The sequence below is a fragment of the Quercus lobata genome, chromosome 4 (assembly GCF_001633185.2).
Source record: "Quercus lobata isolate SW786 chromosome 4, ValleyOak3.0 Primary Assembly, whole genome shotgun sequence".
NCBI lineage: Eukaryota > Viridiplantae > Streptophyta > Magnoliopsida > Fagales > Fagaceae > Quercus > Quercus lobata.
Window position 1 is genome coordinate 1085863 of NC_044907.1, and position 19491 is coordinate 1105353.

At 36.0% G+C, this 19491-nt stretch overlaps 3 protein-coding genes across 4 annotated transcripts; all 3 read left to right on the forward strand.

The window, feature by feature from the left end:
* The first annotated feature begins 3587 nt into the window (after positions 1-3587).
* On the forward strand, positions 3588-6521 carry LOC115988147. The gene is made up of 2 exons (XM_031111793.1): positions 3588-4953; positions 5455-6521. Exons 1-2 carry the CDS (start codon positions 3588-3590, stop codon positions 6519-6521), a joined length of 2433 nt encoding a protein of 810 aa, XP_030967653.1.
* Positions 6522-6535: 14 nt separating this feature from the next.
* On the forward strand, positions 6536-7678 carry LOC115988151. Its single transcript, XM_031111795.1, has one exon. The coding sequence runs from the start codon at positions 6536-6538 to the stop codon at positions 7676-7678; it is 1143 nt and encodes a 380-aa protein (XP_030967655.1).
* A 10941-nt stretch (positions 7679-18619) lies between these two features.
* On the forward strand, positions 18620-19238 carry LOC115987492 (60S ribosomal protein L39-3). Of its 2 annotated transcripts, XM_031111055.1 has the most exons (3): positions 18620-18678; positions 18764-18867; positions 18956-19238. In XM_031111055.1, exons 1-3 carry the CDS (start codon positions 18676-18678, stop codon positions 19002-19004), a joined length of 156 nt encoding a protein of 51 aa, XP_030966915.1. In that variant the 5' UTR covers positions 18620-18675; the 3' UTR covers positions 19005-19238. The 2 variants fall into 2 exon arrangements, with proteins under 2 accessions (XP_030966915.1, XP_030966914.1); XM_031111054.1 differs by lacking the exon at positions 18620-18678 and having other exon boundaries at positions 18685-18867.
* Positions 19239-19491: the final 253 nt, after the last annotated feature.

Genomic DNA, 19491 nt, shown 5'->3' on the forward strand with positions numbered 1-19491 from the left:
TAAGGACGAGAAAATCCTAAGAGAAAGGCATAAATAACTATCTCACCACTGTTTCGCCAATCATAAACACTTGTGTGCAAATCATAAAATCTGTGCTCGGTAAGGTGTAGCACTTGCACAATAAGATTAAATGAGGTGTTATTTCAAAAAAAAAAAATTGAAAGAAATAAAAAAAATTTCAAAAGAAAAATAAAAGCAAATAGAAGAAACAAAATTTCTTTTACATGATTACAAGCATGTTTTTTAAGAGATGTGAGAGTTATATGATGTAACTCTTTAGGTGATAGTCACTTTGGTTGAATACTATCAACATATCACATTTTCTATACTTTGTACACTTACTAGTTGCTCACACTACACGCAAATCTTTGTTAAACTTAGTACATATGATTGTGTGTTAACTAACATGGCCATTTGAGATTACTCATTGTGTGATGTTTAATACTATTTATTTGGGATTGGTTTCAATTTGAAGGGAAATTTTAAAAAAATTGAGTGAAATATGTTTTTGAAAACTTTTGGAATCATTAATATGCATTTCATATCATGAAAACTAGTTTTTAGATATTTTTTGCAAAATTTCAAGTTTTCAAAATTCTATTTTTAAGCTCATTCGATCGATCGAAGCTGATTCTCGAACGGTCAAATAAGTTCAGTTTTTAGGCCAAAACTCTTGGTCTTTCTCAATTCCTGTTCAATAAATGCTCGACCAATCGAAATTAGTTTAATTGTATCTTCAATTGTTGCTCGATTCCTCTTGACCAATCGAGAATTCAAAAATTTAGAATTCATAAGCGTTTGACAGATAAGTTTTTTTTTTTTTTTTTTTTCCATTACTCACTTTCTCTTGGTCTCCTCTCGATCCCTCTTCAAAACTTTTTTTTTTTTTTTTTTGCCTTTTTTCTAGTCAAATCTTCTAAGGTTTTCTTATTCAACTATAGGTATGACTCTTTTACCCTTCCTTTTTGATCAAATTACATTTGTTTGTTTATGTTTAGACCCCTATAAAATCAGACTGTTTAACCTAATTAATTAACCAAGTAGTTACTTAGGTTTATTATTTAGATCTAGGTTAAACACATACAATCTTATTACTTAGTGCGGAAAAATAAATAAGACAACAATATGATGGCACAAGAAAACTAATAAAATCAACAGTTTCAAGGTAAAAAAAACCTGGGGAGGGTTTGACCTAACTATCCTTAAGGTAAAACAAATCCATTATAATAGAATGAAAGTTTACAATAGATTTTCTCCCTTTAATCTAAAGCTATTTCTTGTAGAACTTACTCACACGACCACGTGTAGCTCCGAATCCACAAACTCTTCTATCTGAATTTGTTGAGTACAAACACCCACGTTTGTGACTTTGAGATCCCACTCAAAGGTTTTGGATCATCGTCAGTAGTTGATCTTGTATGGCAGCAACTTTTACAACACCGGATCTTGAGTTTCTTCAAGGAATATTGCCGGTAGAAGATTTAAGAAAGCTTTGGGTACAAAAACCCTAGATCTACAATAGAAGGCACAAGATGCACTCTTCTCTCTCTAAAAACTCCCTTTAAAATGTGCCTTAGGGTTTCCTTTATATACTAGAAGTGTTTCACTTGAAACCCAAAACATTTAAGTAGAGTTTTGGCTGAAAGAGAATTTTGCAGAAATTTCATGTTTGCAATTTTTGATCAGTTGAAGCTTACTTTCAATTTGTCGAGTTTCACTAAAATTCAACTCTTCTTTTTGCAGCTTGAATATTCTTGTATTCTGACTTGCAGCACCTTGAGTATTGTCTAATCAAACCTATAGACTTAGGAATCTATATCTAAATTAAAAAATGAGGTTTTCAATAAAGACTCATCAACCTCATGCCACATGACCCAACACGTTATTAACATTGTATATGTTCCTCCAATATAAAGTCACAGGTTGTAGAAAAAACATCAATGTTAAACACCCAAGATTCATAAGGTGTAAACATCAATGCTAAACGGGCGTGCTTCAAACTCTCCCTCAGTAGGAGCTCCTTTCTCTCGCTCTAGCACGAGTCTCTCACTCCCTCATCTGATACGGGTCCAGTCTGGGTCTCTAGTAGCCCTTGGGGCTTGATATTCCACAGCCATTGAGATGGAACAAGTAGTTATTGATGGGTTGCAGCATCTCCAACTTACTAAAGAGGAAGAAGAAGAAATCTCCATATCATCTGCTAACAGCTCAAACCTCTTAGAAGAGTGCGAGCTGAGTCTGTTTGGCCGGCTTCTAGCTGACAGAAACCAAAACATGAGAGCTTTTAAATCAACTCTCAGATCAGTTTGGAAGATGGGTTCGGATTTACGGATCGTTGATGTTGGAAAAAATATTTTTCAGTTCAAATTTAGCTCAAGTTATCAACTAGAATGGGTTGAGAGAAATGGTCCCTGGAATTTCAATAATAACCTCCTGCTCCTTTGCAGATGGAGGAAAGGTTTATCAGTAACAAACATCTCTTTCACTCATTCTCCTCTCTGGATCCAAGTTTAGGGTCTTCCATTTGAAAGTATGACAGAGGAAGTTGGAAAGGATCTTGGCAGCAAGCTGGGCAAATATATTGAATCAGATAGACGTTCTTGGTTGTCGGAACAAGCAAAATTTTTGCGAATACGAGTGGACATCCCCATTGACAAGCCTCTTCGAAGGGGTGGAAACATTGTAAACATGGAAGGAGACAAACATTGGGTCACCTTCAAATATGAAAGGCTCCCAAACTTCTGCTTTCTTTGTGGAATATTGGGTCATGATGAAAAGCACTGCTCTAGTTCTCAAGACAGATCCGAATGCAGCAGGCAATATGGAGATTGGCTCCGTGCAAACAATGGAACCAGGGGAGGCTTGGAGAAACAAAAAGCTGCGAGCAGTAGTGGGCATGAAGAACGAATGAATGAGGACCTTGGTAATCGGTTTTATCCGATGAACACCAGTCCGGCGAGCATGGGATCGGAGAAGATGGGGCTCTCATCTGCCCAGTCAAATCACGCAAGCTCCAATAACATGAACCAGGACCAAGGCTACACGTTAGACACACTGTCAACGGAAAAACAGAGAAGTGACAACACGGTACGTTCCTTGAGCCCTGCACCCTCTCTAGCAAAACTTTCACGTGATGCCCAAATGCCGGTTGAGGCAAGGAAGGAAGCAGAAGCCTTGCCTTCTGCTGTGGGCTGTTTTAAGCATGCATCAGAGGCCCATAAACCAGCCAGCCCAAAGAAACCCATTAACAACTCCTCCCTTGCAAGTGAGCCCACTAGCACCACTTCAAATACAAAGGAGCCCATTAGCAACCCCACATCTATTAGTGAGTCCAGCAACATTTCTTTAAGCCCGAAAAGAAGAAGCATTAAAAGGATTGCTAGAGCCCAAGGAAAAGAAACACAAAACACTAGTCTTAATGACCAAAGTCCAATTAGGCTCTCAGGTTCCAAAAGAGCAGTTACGTGTGAGACTTTAGCAGAGAACGTAAACAAGCCCCAGAAGAAACAACGTGAGTCATGTCAAACTGAAGCACAAAATAACATTGAGAGATCGGCGGTGACTGCTGAGCAGCACCGCCGGGAGCAATGAATTACCTTTGTTGGAACTGTCAGGGAATTGGGAACCCCCGGACAGTTTTTGCGCTCCGTGATTATTTGCGGCGCTGGAATCCCAAACTCGTCTTCCTCTCGGAGACAAAATTGATCAGTAGGCGTATGGAGAAAGTTAAGTACAAGCTGGGTTTTTCAAATGGGCTTATTGTTCCTAGTAGGGGACGTAGGGGTGGCCTTGCTCTGCTATGGTCCAGTGACACTGTTCTGGAAATTAAGAGCTATTCAGACTATCACATTGATGCGGTTATTACAGAATCTAGCAATGGTTTTTTGTGGAGGTTCACTGGGTTTTACGGGCATCCTGAAACTCATCTTAGGGAAGATTCCTGGAAACTCCTTTCTTTTCTTAATAGTCAGTTTAATTTTCCCTGGTTTTGCTGTGGTGACTTTAATGAAATTCTTTCAATGACTGAAAAAGCAGGTGGTGCTCTTCGTTCTCAATGCCAAATGGACAAATTCCGGCAAGTTGTGAATTTTTGTGGTTTTAAGGATTTGGGGTTTTGTGGCCCTGATTTTACCTGGTGCAATATGAAGGAGGGGAGCAGCAGAATTTTGCTCCGTTTGGACAGAGCATTTGCAAACTCTGAGTGGCTTAATCATTTCAAGGATCCAATCGTGCATCATTTGGTTGAATCAACATCAGACCATTGTATTCTTATCACCACAGACCCCTCCCGCCCGGTTAATAAGCGCAATCGTAGGTTCCATTTTGAGGCGATGTGGACCAAAAGAGATGATTGCAGAGAAGTCATCGATGCTGCCTGGAACTCCGGCACCCTTGCCATCACGCCGGATGGGATTGCTTCCAACCTACAAAGATGTGCTGCTGCTCTTTCAACTTGGAACCAGAATGTAGTGGGAAATATTACAAAGAAAATCCAAGAAAAGAAAAGAGCCCTCTCATCTCTTTCCATTGATGACAGAGGCAATAAAAGGGCTGAAGTCAACCAGCTTAGAAGGGAAATCAATGATCTGTTGGATAGTGAAGAGATCATTTGGAGACAGCGCAGCAAGACTCATTGGTACAAGGAAGGGGACCGAAACACAAAGTTTTTTCACGCCCATGCCTCGGAAAGAAGGAAAAAAAACACCATTTTGGGGCTTTGGAATGAGGACGGTGTTTGGTGTGAGAATAAGGACAGCATCACTGCTGCTGCAATATCATATTTTGAGAAGATTTTTTCCACCTCTTCTCCACGTGGAATTAATGAAGTCACCCATGCATTACCTAGGTGTGTTACGGAGGATATGAATGCTGAGCTCACCAAGGCCTTTACAAGAGATGAAGTCACTATTGCTCTCAAGCAGCTCCACCCAACCAAAGCTCCTGGACCGGATGGTATGTCTGCAATCTTTTTCCATAAATATTGGGACATTGTAGGGTTAAATATCACAAACATGGTTTTAAATGTCTTAAACTCAAATATGCCTATATCTGAAATTAATAAGACTAATATTGCCCTTATCCCAAAATCCAACCAGCCCTCAAAAATGACAAACTTCCGCCCAATTAGCCTATGCAACACTACATACAAACTCATATCAAAAGTTCTTGCTAATAGACTCAAACTAATCCTCCCAAGTATCATCACTGAAAATCAAAGTGCTTTCATTCCGGGTCGTCTTATTTCGGATAATATCTTAATAGCCTTTGAATTTATGCATTATTTAAAACACAAGAATGAGGGGAAGGAAAGTTACATGTCTATTAAGCTAGATATGAGTAAAGCTTTTGATAGAGTAGAGTGGAACTTTATTTATGAGGTTATGATTAAGATGGGCTTTGCTAAAAAATGGGTGGACCTGATTATGAATTGCATCTCTTCTGTGTCCTACTCAGTTATTATCAATGGTGAGGCTTGTGGAAACATTACCCCCACAAGAGGCATAAGGCAGGGGGATCCCCTCTCCCCCTACCTCTTTCTTCTTTGTGCGGAAGGCCTCTCCGCTCTTTTTCACAAAGCTGCTCGAGACAAGCAAATTAATGGAATTACTATCGGCAGGGGCTGCCCTTCCCTCACTCACCTCTTCTTCGCCGACGATAGCCTCTTTTTTTGCAAAGCATCGGTCCAAGAATGCCAGCATCTTGTTGACATCCTCAGCCGCTATGAAGCGGCCTCGGGGCAAAAAATCAATACCGACAAGTCTTCCGTCTTTTTCAGCCCTAACACCCCGCAAGAGAGAAAGGAATGCATTTTAAATATCCTTGGGCCAATGCAAGACTCCAGGCACTATAAATACTTGGGGCTCCCCTCTATCATTGGAAAATCTAAGGCATTGGTGTTTGCGGAAGTTAAGGAAAGGGTGGCGAAAAAGCTGGCTGGTTGGAAGGGAAAGCTCCTTTCAATTGGAGGGAGAGAGATCCTTATCAAGGCGGTTGCCCAAGCAGTGCCTACGTACACAATGAGTTGCTTCCAACTCCCTAAGACACTTTGCAAAGACCTTGAAAATTTGATGAGGAATTTCTGGTGGGGGCAAAGGGGTGATGAGAACAAAATATCATGGGTTACTTGGAAGAAGATGTGTAAATCAAAGTTCCATGGCGGTATGGGTTTTAGAAACATCCAAGCTTTCAACCTTGCCATGTTGGCTAAGCAAGGTTGGAGAATCCTCACCAACCCAAACACCTTGATGGCTCGGATATTTAAAGCCAAATATTTTCCCCATGATGAAGTCCTCAACTCCAAAAAAGGAAGCAATCCCTCTTACGCTTGGCGAAGTATTCACAATAGTCTTGAGGTGATTAAGAGTGGCACTAGGTGGAGGGTGGGTAACGACCGTCGAATTCATATTTGGGAGGATAAGTGGCTGCCAACGCCCTCCTCTTTCAAAGTGATTACGCCCCAAACTGATTTTGATGACTATCCTATGGTATCTTCCCTTATTGATAATGATACCAAATGGTAGATTTGGTCAAGTCCATGTTTTTGCCTTATGATGCTAGCAAGATCTTAAAAATTCCCCTTAATTATAATCTCCCCGAAGACAAACTTATTTGGATTGGCAATAAGCGAGGGGTCTTTACTGTCAAAAGTGCATACCACATTGCTTCTTCCCTTGTGGACTCAAATGAGGTTGGGGAGTGTTCCTCATCAAATTCAAAAACGCTGCTGTGGAAAAGGATTTGGAGTCAAAAAGTTCCTCAAAAACTCAAAATTTTTGCTTGGCGTCTTTGTGTCAATGGCCTTCCCACTATGTTCAATTTAAGTCACAGGGGTATTCATTGCTCAAGTTTCTGCCCTCTTTGCGACACGGCTGTTGAATCCACTGCCCATGCTCTCTTCCTTTGTGATCATGCTAAGCTAACCTGGACATATTGGCACAATTGTCCAGTTGATGTACTTCACTCAGCCAGAGATCCTATGGACATTGTTCTTGACTTTATTGATAAAGGTTCCCCAAATGACCTGGAACTTTTCTTTGCAGTGGCTTGGTCCATCTGGTGGAACCGCAATCAAGCTATTTTTGATGACTCTGGCACTCCTCCAGGGCAGGTTTGGGAGATGGCAAATAGAACACTGGGCGAGTACAAAGCTGCTTGCACCCTCCCTGTTTTTTCTCCGCCTCCTTCCCCATCGGTTTGGCAAGCCCCTCCCCCGGGTTTCTACAAGGTTAATGTTGATGGCGCTGCTTTTGATGATGATAGACCCTCTTGTATTGGTGTAGTGATTCGCGACTGTTTGGGCTCTCTCATTGCAGCGTCAAGCAAAGTCCTACAGACGGCTTTCTCTGCAGAAACTACTGAAGCTTTGGCGCTGCAAGAAGGGGTGCTGCTTGCTTCAGCTATGGGAATCTCTCATGTCCTTGTGGAGTCCGATGCCCTATCAGTTATTCAGGGTATTTCTAGCTGTGATACCGGCAGTGAACAGGGGCACATCATTCAGAACATCAAAGATGTCTCCTCCTCCTTCACCTGGTGCTCTTTTCAGCATTTGAAAAGGAGTGGCAACAGAGCAGCCCATGATTTAGCAAGAGCTGCCAGCTCCTCTGGTGTCTCCCGGATTTGGAAGGATATGTGTCCAAGTTTTGTGAGGCATGTAATCTTAGAGGATTGTGGCTTGTAGGTCTCTGTTGTGCTTGTTATGTCCTCTCTGTTTCTCTCTGTTGTAACTCAATTTCAAATGAATGAATCTTCTTATTTCCCCATCAAAAAAAAAAAAAAAACATCAATGCTAAACGCCCTTGAAGACGTCAGTGAGCCATTTCATAAGGTGTATTATAAGCATCAATGTTAAACACCCAAGATTCATGTCCATTTTAGTTAATCCATACTCAATTTATCAGTACTACTTGTATTGTACATTATAACTATAAATATTTTAATGTCAAGTTAGCTTATGATTAGTATCTCTATAAATATATCTAACAGCCTCATTGTAAAATGACAATTTATTATATGGTACATATATAATCCTTTTAGAACTTTTTTTTTTTTTTTGGGGGGGGGGAAGAATCTTTTAGATGTAATTAGGGTAAACGAAAAAAAAAAAAAAAAAAAAACGTACACAGTACACTTTCTATTATTTCTTCTTACTCGTTTTCTCAATCTCATTAACAATTCTAACATCCAAAATACATACTTTAGTAAACATTTTTCCCAAACCACAATTCACTCTCTATTTTTTCTTCGCTCTCATTTTCTCAATCTCATAAACAACTATAACACCCAATATGCATGCTTACAAGTGTTGGTTTACATGTATGACACATTGAATTACACAAAATGAATGCTTCAAGATATCCAAATACCCACAACATGCGAGGTTGACCTCATTAAAACCAGGAATTGATTTCACCATGGTATATATAAAAGATAATTATATCTTATGTTTATATGACCGTAGGCATTTAATTAAAGAATCATGATCTCACTCACCGAGTCATATCTCTAATTTTCATATTACTGGGCTTTCTCAAAAAAAAAAAAAAAAAAAAAAAAAAACATGAACATTGAGCACCTCCCATCACTTTCAAAATGACAAGCGTAAAACTACTTCATTTATATGTCATGCATGAACTGTAGTAATTAGTACAACTTTGATCTGGTCAATAAATTATTGCACCATAATCTTGCATTTTAGCTCTCGGTTTTAGCAGTAAATTTTTTAGATAAGGGTATAACCGATTAAAACAAAAACCCTAATTCTTTTACCTCATTTATATATTGAATAAGTTTTTTTTTTTTAAGGAAAAAAAAAAATAAAAACCTGACGTGATGATTCCAATCATTCTTTATCCATTTTCTTAAATAGCTACATTCGAAAGGACTATTTTCTGCTTACATTTCTTTCTTCTTTTACATTTATCTAATCTTGTGACTATAGTCACATGTTGTACAAGATTAGGTAAACGTTGTATGAATAACGTCTCCATCTGTCGATAACAATAGTTTAGAAAAGCATGGAAATTCAAACAATGAGACAATCTCTCTCTCTCTCTCTCTCTCTCTCTCCTTATCTAAGACTAAGACTAAGACTAAAAGAGACAAAGGAAGGGAATTATTGAATGATAGGGAGAAATGGGAAATGATCACAGCACCTAGTTTTATAATTGATGTGACGCTACTAATGATAAAAAGATGTAAAGCTAGCGCCTCTCTCTATATATAGCAGGCATTATTCAAAGAGACAAATTAAGGAGAGCACGTAATTTCAACCATTGAGATAATAATTCTTTGTCAAGAATCTTCTAACACACTTTTATTAACACAGAGAGGGAGAGACGTCGAGGCTTCAAATTCTCTTTTTCTAACCATTATATATTATACACATAACACTGGATCAGTTGAGAGTAAAAAGGAAGTAAAAGCAGGGAATTATTGAAGAGTACAGAGAAATGAATGGAAAATGATCATACGTACCACTATAATGGATGTGATGTTAAGCTACTGCGGGTCCGACTAAAAAAATATATGGTCCTGATGAATCCCGACTCTTTATTACCTATCAAGACAGACAGGCAACCAATTAAACAGAAGATGACATCCCATGCATAGTAGCATTGTCCAACTCCATCTTTCTATTTAATTTGTCGTTTGCTATGTTATCACAAACTCTTCTGCACTACTATTCAGCATGTCGGTCAATTAATTACACCATTTTTCAAATGGATGAGATATAATTTTGACTTTAAGTAAAGCTTATGGCAAAGAAGTGTAAACTCTATCTTAACCAAAGAACTATGTCAAGCATCACGTACGTCTTGCTCAAATTCTCAAATATATATAGTTTCTTTTTGTTCTAAGTTGAATGAGTTTCATATATGAGTTACTGAACAGAAACCTCTTATCTAAATGACAACAAATTAAATTTGCAATAAGACATTTGGGTAAATATCTTTGTATTTTAGATGGTTAGAAATATTTATTACAGCTTATTCTGCAGCTCAAACACCTCCCTCCTAAATCCCCACACACCCATCCGTGGATAAGTACCATTCCACCTAACAAGTGCGGTGGTGGATAAATATCTATTCTAATCCTTAAATAATTGAGTGATGCAATTAAAGATATTACAAATTTATTGTATAAACCTTATAAACTAATATAAAATATTAAAGTTATTACAAATTTTATTACAACATTATCAATCACATAAAAACATTTATGACATTCATTTATTATGTTATTGAAGTCCACGAATCATAATCATTATCACATTATATTAGCTTGTTAACCTTTTATAATAAATAAAACTTGTAATAATTTTAGTATTTTCCTTTATTTATTAGTAGTTGAAGTGACATTAATCACATTTATTAACATATTATTATATAACCTTTTTGTAGTAGTTGTTTAGCATTTTTTTTTAATATATAAATTAGGGTATCTAGACTTCTTCAAGTATAAGCATGCGCAAAGTGCAGTCCTCCCGTCCCACACACACTGGATTATTACAAGAAAAAAAAAAAAATCCTTAGAGTGGCCTCAAGGAGAGGGCAAAAGGTTTCAAATTTAGGATCTTATAGATATCATGAAATCATAGGAACCACTAAACCAACTCTTAGATTTTGATATCTAAAGAGGAGTTTTGATTCTTTTTATTAAAAAAGAAAAAAAGAAAAAAAGAGTTTCAATTGATTTTAAATTAAAATTAAGGCCATGAACTGATAAATATGATGAGTCGTCACTTTTTAGTTTTTAGTGTTGGTTGAAAGGGAAAGAAGTGATAAAGAGACAAAATTGAGATAACAATCATAACATCAACACTAGCTAGGAAGCATCCTACAGCACTGAACTAAAAGATAAGAGGAGTTAAAAAAAATAAAAATAAAAAATAAAATCTTATCAAAAAAAAAAAAAAAAAAAAGAGGAGTTAAAAGTAACGCCCACTTGCAAAGTACTTTGTCATTTGTCAATATATAACTTTATTTCTCAAAAAAAAAAAAAAAAATACTCCATATATATATATATATAACTTTATTGGTAGGAGGAGAATTAGGAGTAAATTGAAATCTACTTCTTCAAGAAAAAAGACTTACTTATTACATGCAATGGATTGATCCTGCGAGGACTGAATTTCATGTCTACCATTGGTCAAATTAGGCATCCTAACATTTTTTGAAATGCTACAAATTATTTCCTTATATTTTAGACAAATTTTCGTGATACATTATGAATGCCAATCTCAAAAACTTATTATTGATGGGATGAAGTCTCATGCATCCAAAATGGATGGGCCTTCGTGCAGCCCGCAGAGCCCAGGATTGACTCATCGATTTGGTCCAAGACCACAATATTCAGACAATCCCAAGCCACCCTTCCATATACAAGGTCCACTTGATGGCCAGGATCCCAGCGGTAAGGTGGGCTTGATGTACTTTGAGGCTTAACTTAATAAATTTATTTAATACAATTAGGGTTAATTTAAAGAAATAATACTAGCCAAACTAAGGTTAATTTAATATAAACAATCAAATATTATGGTTCAAATATAAAATTCTATAATAAAAAGTGAAAATTTATTATATTTTTAGGAAAAATGTGGCTTACTTTATCTTGAAAAAGACAATACATAGTCAAGTAAAATTGTAATCTAATTTTCAATTTTGATTTTTGTATTAAGAAAAATATATAATTTTTTTTGGTGTGCGACCATATGTGAGATTTGGTGGCTACTGTTGATAATCTACCATGTTTGTGTTTGATATTGGTATACAAAAATTAAAGTCTTAAATCGTGAAGGAAAATTATCAGATGCAACTTTAGGAACTCTTTCCTTTGGAACTATGTTAAGATGGCAGCTTATTCCTCTTATCATCACAAACAAAACCCAACTTGCAATGATAATTCATAATTAGGCACAAGAAACGAATATATAGTATCCTGACCAGATATAAGAAACATAGCATACAATGGTGTGCACATAAGCAGAACACATGCAGCTATGAGGAATGAAACTAGTAGGCATACTCATCACCATCCAAATGCCACAGATGCAATAAAGAAGAGATACTTCACACAAACATTGCTATTATCCATTGATACCTTTTGGAGGAACAATAACGAAAGCAATAACAAATGCAAAAGTGCTATCAAATCACATACATGCTATCAAATTTTCTTGAATAACCAAGTACTATTATCCTTGCACAATACAAAAATTATAACATTGCTATTATTCTTGCATAAGTACATACTACAAAAAATATATCTAACATGAATTGATATTGAACTATCATGTTCCCTGCACAAATAAATACTACAATAGAGAAATCTAACATCAAATTATCTATGTCAACCAAGTGCTAGTATCTTTGCACTCTACAAAAATTACTTGGTTAGATATTGTCAATAATAATATTCAAATTAATGTTTAGACTTTAACATCCCTAAGATTTCCATCCAACGTAGATGAATGTACTATTTTTGCTCAAGATCCATGTTTCTTGTATCTTTCATCATAATTTCATCATCCACTTTCAGCTTTTCTACTTCATTCTTTCCTTCCTTGATACGAATCAATTCTCTTCATTCTTTTGAGGCGATGCGCATTATCTCTTTTCGTTCTTCTAATGCAATGTGCATACTTTCCTTTTTCTCATCATGCATTCTCTTCTTTTGTTCCTTGATTTCATCCAATTGGAAGGAAAGTATTGGGACCACATCATCGCTAATCTTTCTTTTCTTTAATTTCTCCTTTTCGGCCTTCTTGCTTATGGGTCTCTCCAAGGTTTTGCCGAAATTTATCTCATCATTATCTTCGTCTAGATTTATTGAGCTTGCAAAAGTAGGGCAAGATTATGTGGCTAGCTGTCTTGCGCGGACCTTCACATTATCCCTTAAATTCAACCATTTAGCTTCATTCCTTAAAATATTCCAACAATGTTCCAATTGAAATGAGTTTTCGCTATTACTTCTATACATAGTTTTTGCATCATCAATCTACAAAAGTAACAAATTAAAAATAATGAGTATCATAAAACTTTCAGTACCTTGTCTTGCTCAATTTTACCATTTTCATTCTAGTTCTCAATTTGGGCCAAGAATCCACAAAACTTGTTGATCTCCTTTTGAATTGTTGGCTACCGACTACTTAAAGAGTCCTTGGAGCGGTTAAATTTCTTGTCTTTGCGGAAGGTGGACCAAATTCTATCCCAAAATGTTTCATGTTTTTAATCAATCGAGGTCACAACATCTAAGCTGACATAGAGTCATGCCAACACTAGCTTAATGTTTTCATCTAAAGTGAAGTTATTTCCCCGTTGACTTTTCTTAGTAGTTGTTTTTTTTTCAATGGAGAGTGTAGATTATCCCATTTCAACTTAGGGTGGAGATTGATGGGCATTCACGTCTAAATGTGGAGTGACCATCAAAATGCTATTGTCAAAACCTTGTTCCTCATCTCGTAAAATGTCAAGGAAGAAGAGATTTTGCAAGTTCATCACCTAAAAAAAAAAAACCAAATTAGTTCAAAAGCAGCACTGGCATAAGAAACCAAAGTAATTTCAATCTATCTAATGCTAAAATTGAAATTCTATAATATATATATATATATATATATATATATATATAAAAGCACGATGATTATGTTGAAAATCACTTTTAACTAGTGACTTGTAGGCTCAAGATCATTGCCGAAGGTGCTAAAATTTATTACAAGCATGTTTGAAAGAGGATCTTAAGATTTTCAAAGCATGTTAAGGATAACAACTAGTCCATATCCATTGCAGTTGCATTACGATTATGATCAAGTGATAACATAGAATATAAGATACAAATCCTAATAACTCTAGAATTGTGATAAGATAGGATAAAGTTGTTTCCATCTCAAATACCTTTGTATTTCAGGCTGTGTTTGGTTCGCGTAAAACCATTTCCGGAAAATTTTCTATTTTCTGGAAATTCTATTTTCCAGAAAGGAATATGTTTTCATGTGTTTGGCTGTCACAAAATTCATTTTCCGGAAAATTAATTTTGGTGTTTGGTTCATTTAAACATTTTACCAGAAAATGCATCAAATCCGGCAAAACGCTCGTCTGACGAGCGTCCGACGAGCAGTACGATCGTCCGACGAGCGCGCTCGTCGATCGCGTCGCTCGATCGACGATCGCACAGCGCGATCTCATCGATCGCGATCGTGCACCGCACCGCTCGTTGGCGCGGTGCGATCGTCGGACAAGCGGCGCGATCGTCGGACGAGCGGCGCGATCGTCGGACGAGCGGGGCGATTGTCGATCGCGCCGCTCGTCGGCGCGGCGCGGCGCGATCTGGGCTCTCTCTTCTCTCTCTCTCTCCGAAAGTAATTTGAAGTGAAAATGAGGGGAGAAAATGATTTCCGGATCAAAGGTGAAAATATTGGTCAACCGGAAGTCATTTTCTGGAAAATGATATTTTCCGTGACAGCCAAACACTCCGGTTTTACGGAAAATGATTTCCGGAAACAATTTTCACCCAATTCAAACACAGCTTCAAATTCTATATCTATTAGGATAAAGTTGTATATTTCAAACACTCTTGTATTTCATATTTTGTATATGTACAAATTCTATTATAAATAAAAACCTTGAGCCGTGTTGAGTTAGGTTGGAAAACAATTCATACACTTGTGCTTTTACAAAGCATAATTACCTCTCTCTTTTCTTTTCTTTTTTGCATTAAAGAGGATTTTATTGAAAGCTAAGAAACGTGCAGTACAAAAATATCAACCAAGACATAAACTACAGAGTCATAACAAACCACAACTACATGACAAAGATATCAACAACCAAAACACAACAACAAGACAAAGTCATAACACACTACAAATAGAATTCCTTTAATGATATATTTTTATTACTTATAAAAAAATTATAAAAAAACACACACACACACACTACAAATAGAATCCCAATGAGTCCTAAAATTAACACTTTCATGCCCTCACTTGAGTTAAAGGTTCACGTTATTGAACCCAGGCAAAGCATAATAACCTTAAGTAAATGTAAATCCTATCTTTCCATTTTTATAGGGCCATATGACAGCAATATAATCATCCTCAGGGGCATAATTTTCTTGAATTCCAATTCTCATCAACTAAATTTGGCTTCCTCTACAGTTCAAAGTCTTTAGATAGTATGTAGTGGAAAGTAATTGTTGCCACTCTTGAGGGTTGAATCATTGTCACCTCAAACCCATATTGGTTTGGTGTTGAGATATCAACCAACTGCATGTAGGTTACTATTTGTTTGATGATTGAATGTCATTGATTTTTGGTCCATTTGTTTTGGCTTGCACTGTTTCATTTTATTGTTTCTATCAGTTTAAATTTGTTAGTAGAATGGGCCACAAGCCTTGTAGTTTAGTGGCATTGCCTAGTTTTTGTATTGAGGAAAAGTTGGGTTTGAATGAAGGGAGTCAATCTCGTATCAGTGGCTATACCGATTTGATCAGTGAAACAATGTATTTCGATATCGGTCAATATTGGTGTACCATTTCGAGTTTACCGTCATAATAAAAATAAAAGTTTACCTTAAAACATTACCTCAATTCAGAACAAATTATTATTGGTTTTAGACTTTATACTTTAGCATACTAAGAAAACAAATAATACTAATAAGTTAATGCAAATAAATTACCATTTGGTCCTTACAAAAATTCAAAAATTACAAAACTGGAAAAAAAAAAAAAAACATTTATTTCTGTACCGTTTTATACCGACTGAAACACCCAAAATCACCTAATATGGTCGATACACGGCCGGTATTTAAACCGGTACGAAATGTTGATGTTTCCTTATTGGTGCATGTATCGGTACGATACATATCGGTGGTACCGGCAAGTACGGTAAGGTATTGACCACCTTGGTTTGAATCCCCCATCCCACTTATTGTCCACCAAAAAAAGATGTCAAAACAGAAGATATGTAATGTCTCCCATTCCCTTAGCTGGTTTTTGTATGCTTGTAAACCGATTGACTTTGTTGGTTTTTTAAGTCATATAATGTTTGCTTTTTTTCCATGCCACTACTATGAAGTTTGGTGGTCATTACTTATGTTAAATGTATTGATAATCAAATCTAAATTTGTTGTTAGTGATTGGTGGCACCTTTTCTGAATTTGGATCATTTTTATAATTAAAAAAATGGTTGAAACATCAATGTTTGAAAGTTTTCTGGATTTGTTGCTCATATCTGATTCCCAATGTGTTGGTTTGTTTTGTGCTCCTACTTTTTATCAGCATATTTGATTCATCTAATTTTGTACGCTTGCTTACTAGAATTAAGTTCTTTTGCTCTCTATATTTGTGAATTTATGACAATACCTACTAGAAGCCTCATATTTGTGCATATATATATATATATATATATTTTTTTTTTTTTTTCTGTTTATGATATTGGTGGTTTTAGATAAGAAATGGTTGTAATTGATCATTTTTACTCTAGTTAAAATTCACAGGTGTGTTATATGCATTATCTATAAACTGAATTAGCTCACCCCAATATGGATGCACATACCTCCTCAAGCTAACTAAGTTGCATGATATGTTAACTAGTTGACATGCTCCTCTTGTAATCGTAATTGATTGTTATTGAGAAAGAGTTGTTGAAGTTCTCACTGCTTTTATATCGTGCACCATACAACATGCTCCTCTTGCAATTAATGTTCTTATAATCATACATGTCAAAACAATAAATGCATGATGGATTGAGTTTTCACTCCTTTATATATATATATATATATATATATATAGAGAGAGAGAGAGAGAGAGAGAGAGAGAGAGAGAGAGAGAGAGAGAGAGAGAGAGAGAGATAATTACAACATGCTGCTAATCCCATAGTTCTAACATTTTTCCCCCTAGACCCCCAAACACTTTGTGCATGGGGAGGTGTTAATTCAGCTACAAGGCATTTGGCTTTCACTTCTTTATTTTTTAGAAGAAGTATTACATATATTACTTTGTAGAAGTTCTATTTGTTATAGACTTGAGATATATTCAATTAATGACCAATTTAATCATCACCTATTTGTTATACTGAATCAAATTTTAAGTCTTTTAATAATTAGATTAACTTGTTATAATATTCTTATTACAATAGAAAATGTTATCCATAATCATTACCGAAAGTAATAAAATATGAAGTTTCAGTTATCTAAATTCTTTGTTAAAGTTTCTTTTGTGAAAAAATATTTGAGTTTGAATCCTGCGTACTTTAAATTATAACCAATTGATATCTTGATATGATAGTAAAGAGCGATAATTTGTTATAGGTTCTAATTTTATTGTATCCAACAATTCTTTAAAACAATATACAAAGTTTATAAAGGTTTTTTTTTTTTTTTTTGTCTATGAGGGTTTTAATCCAATTAATTTTCTTAATTTTCTTCCTTGTTTTTGGTTGAATACTTTTGATCTAGATTGAAGGATTTTTATATGCAAGGTAAATGTTTTTTTTTTTAATTTTTTTTATTTTTAATGAGGGTTTCAAGCTTTCAATCAAATTCATTCTTTTTCTTTCCTTTAAATTTATGTGATTTAGGTTAACTTCTCATTGGTAAGGAATGTAATAGTCACACATAAAGGCCACTTTTATAGGTTTTCAATTAAGGTTCAATAGATTCACAAGACTTGCTTCAATAATAAGGAATGTAATAGTCACACATAAAGGCCACTTTTATAGGTTTTCAATTAAGGTTCAATAGATTCACAAGACTGACTTCAATAAAACATGTTAGACACAAGTCTCTCAATTCATGACCGATTGAGTCTCGATTAAGGGGCAATTGAGCTTAGATCGATGTAAGGTTTTCAATTTAAATAAACTAGTATGAATTGATCATAAATCCATTTGACAATTACATTTGCCAACTCTAAACTTAACAATCTTCTACTTTGGCAATTCCATGACAAAACCATATTACAAAATTTAAACCCTATAAAATTCTTGTTAAATACAATCAATCCCAAGAAATCAAATAGAAACTAAGACTAACAAATAAAAGAAAATATTTCCCTCGAAAACATTTTACATCTAAAAATATTTTATAACGTAACAAATGAAACTAATTAAACTTGGTTTTCTAGCAAACACTTGTCATGGGCCCACGTGGGCTCATGACCCTAAGCCCCCCTCATGCAATCACCCATGGAATCCATGACAAGCAACTGAACTAGCTCTTCATTTCCACTAAACCACTACAATTGAATCTCTCCCAAATTTTACCCATAAACTTGGTCCATGTAACAGTGTTGTTGGTTTGGTGCTCAAGGCCCATATCATTTCCTTGTCAATTTGGGCTCTCCTTTGTGGCTGGCCCCTCTCGTCAAAATCATCTTGTACCCATTAAAACCCACTTCATTAACCTGAAGTTATTGGGTCTTTGAATTACAAATCCTTGGCATTCAGCTACCTGGGTTCTATTTGTGTTGTTTCTATCTTGGGCCCAAAGAGATGGATTTGTTTAGGCCCAATTAAAATATTGCGCAACCGGCCTAGAAGTTTTGGATTTGTTTAGGCCCAATTCAAATTTTGCGCAACGGGCCATGTAAAAGAAGTCTGAAGTCCAACAAAACCCTAGGGTTTCATCATCTTCGACTTCGACCCACCTCCAACAGAAACAGATTCTTTCGCAGCGGCGAGCAAAAATGGTTCTTACTCTCTCTCTCTGTGTGTCACTGAGTAACTTTTATGATATGGGTCTGAATGATTATTATTGTGTTATTGTATGCTCAGCCGTCCCACAAGACATTCATGATTAAGAAGAAGCTGGCTAAGAAGATGAGACAGAATAGGCCTATCCCTCACTGGATCCGCATGAGGACTGACAATACCATCAGGTTCTCTCTATTTCCCGCTTCTTCGTCTCTGATTCTCTGTTTAACTCTAACTAACTCTTCCTATTATTGGTTATTGGTTATGTTTCAGGTACAATGCAAAGCGCAGGCACTGGCGCCGTACCAAGCTTGGATTCTGATTGAGGTGTTTTTTGTTCGTTTTATTGTCATTGCATAGTTTCAAAACACAAACAATGTGTTTGCGAACATGTTTATTTACTGTTTTATAGGTATAGGGCTTTCATTTCCTTAAGAATCCAATTTGTATGGAATTCATAAGAGTCCCTTCCCTTCCCTTCCCAGATGTTTTTGACACTTGCATTGATAGTGGTGGTTGATGAAGAGCTTTTTTGATTATGAGTTTCTGATTCCAACCTACTGTTTATGATATGAGGTTTTGCTTTGTCTGCGAATGTATGTATGTATATATCTTTTAGCATACACACTACACTGCCTTCCTTTTGTGTCCTATTGTTCCCCATGCATACCCTCCACCCCTCTATTGAAGAATTGGATACCTCCAAAAATACAGTAGTAAAAAGCATAGAATTGGATGAACAAGTGGCAAGAAACTATTGGTCACACACTTAGTATGGAAGATTTTTTTAAAGTTTAGTGATGATAAAA

Coding starts and splice junctions, on each gene's coding strand:
- LOC115988147 (XM_031111793.1), top strand. CDS start 3,588: ATGAATTACCTTTGTTGGAACTGTCAGGGAATTGGGAACCCCCGGACA. Junction 4,954..5,454: donor CAAAGCTCCTGGACCGGATG/GTATGTCTGCAA, acceptor TGTCCTACTCAG/TTATTATCAATGGTGAGGCT.
- LOC115988151 (XM_031111795.1), top strand. CDS start 6,536: ATGTTTTTGCCTTATGATGCTAGCAAGATCTTAAAAATTCCCCTTAAT.
- LOC115987492 (XM_031111054.1), top strand. CDS start 18,734: ATGATTATTATTGTGTTATTGTATGCTCAGCCGTCCCACAAGACATTC. Junction 18,868..18,955: donor AGGACTGACAATACCATCAG/GTTCTCTCTATT, acceptor GTTATGTTTCAG/GTACAATGCAAAGCGCAGGC.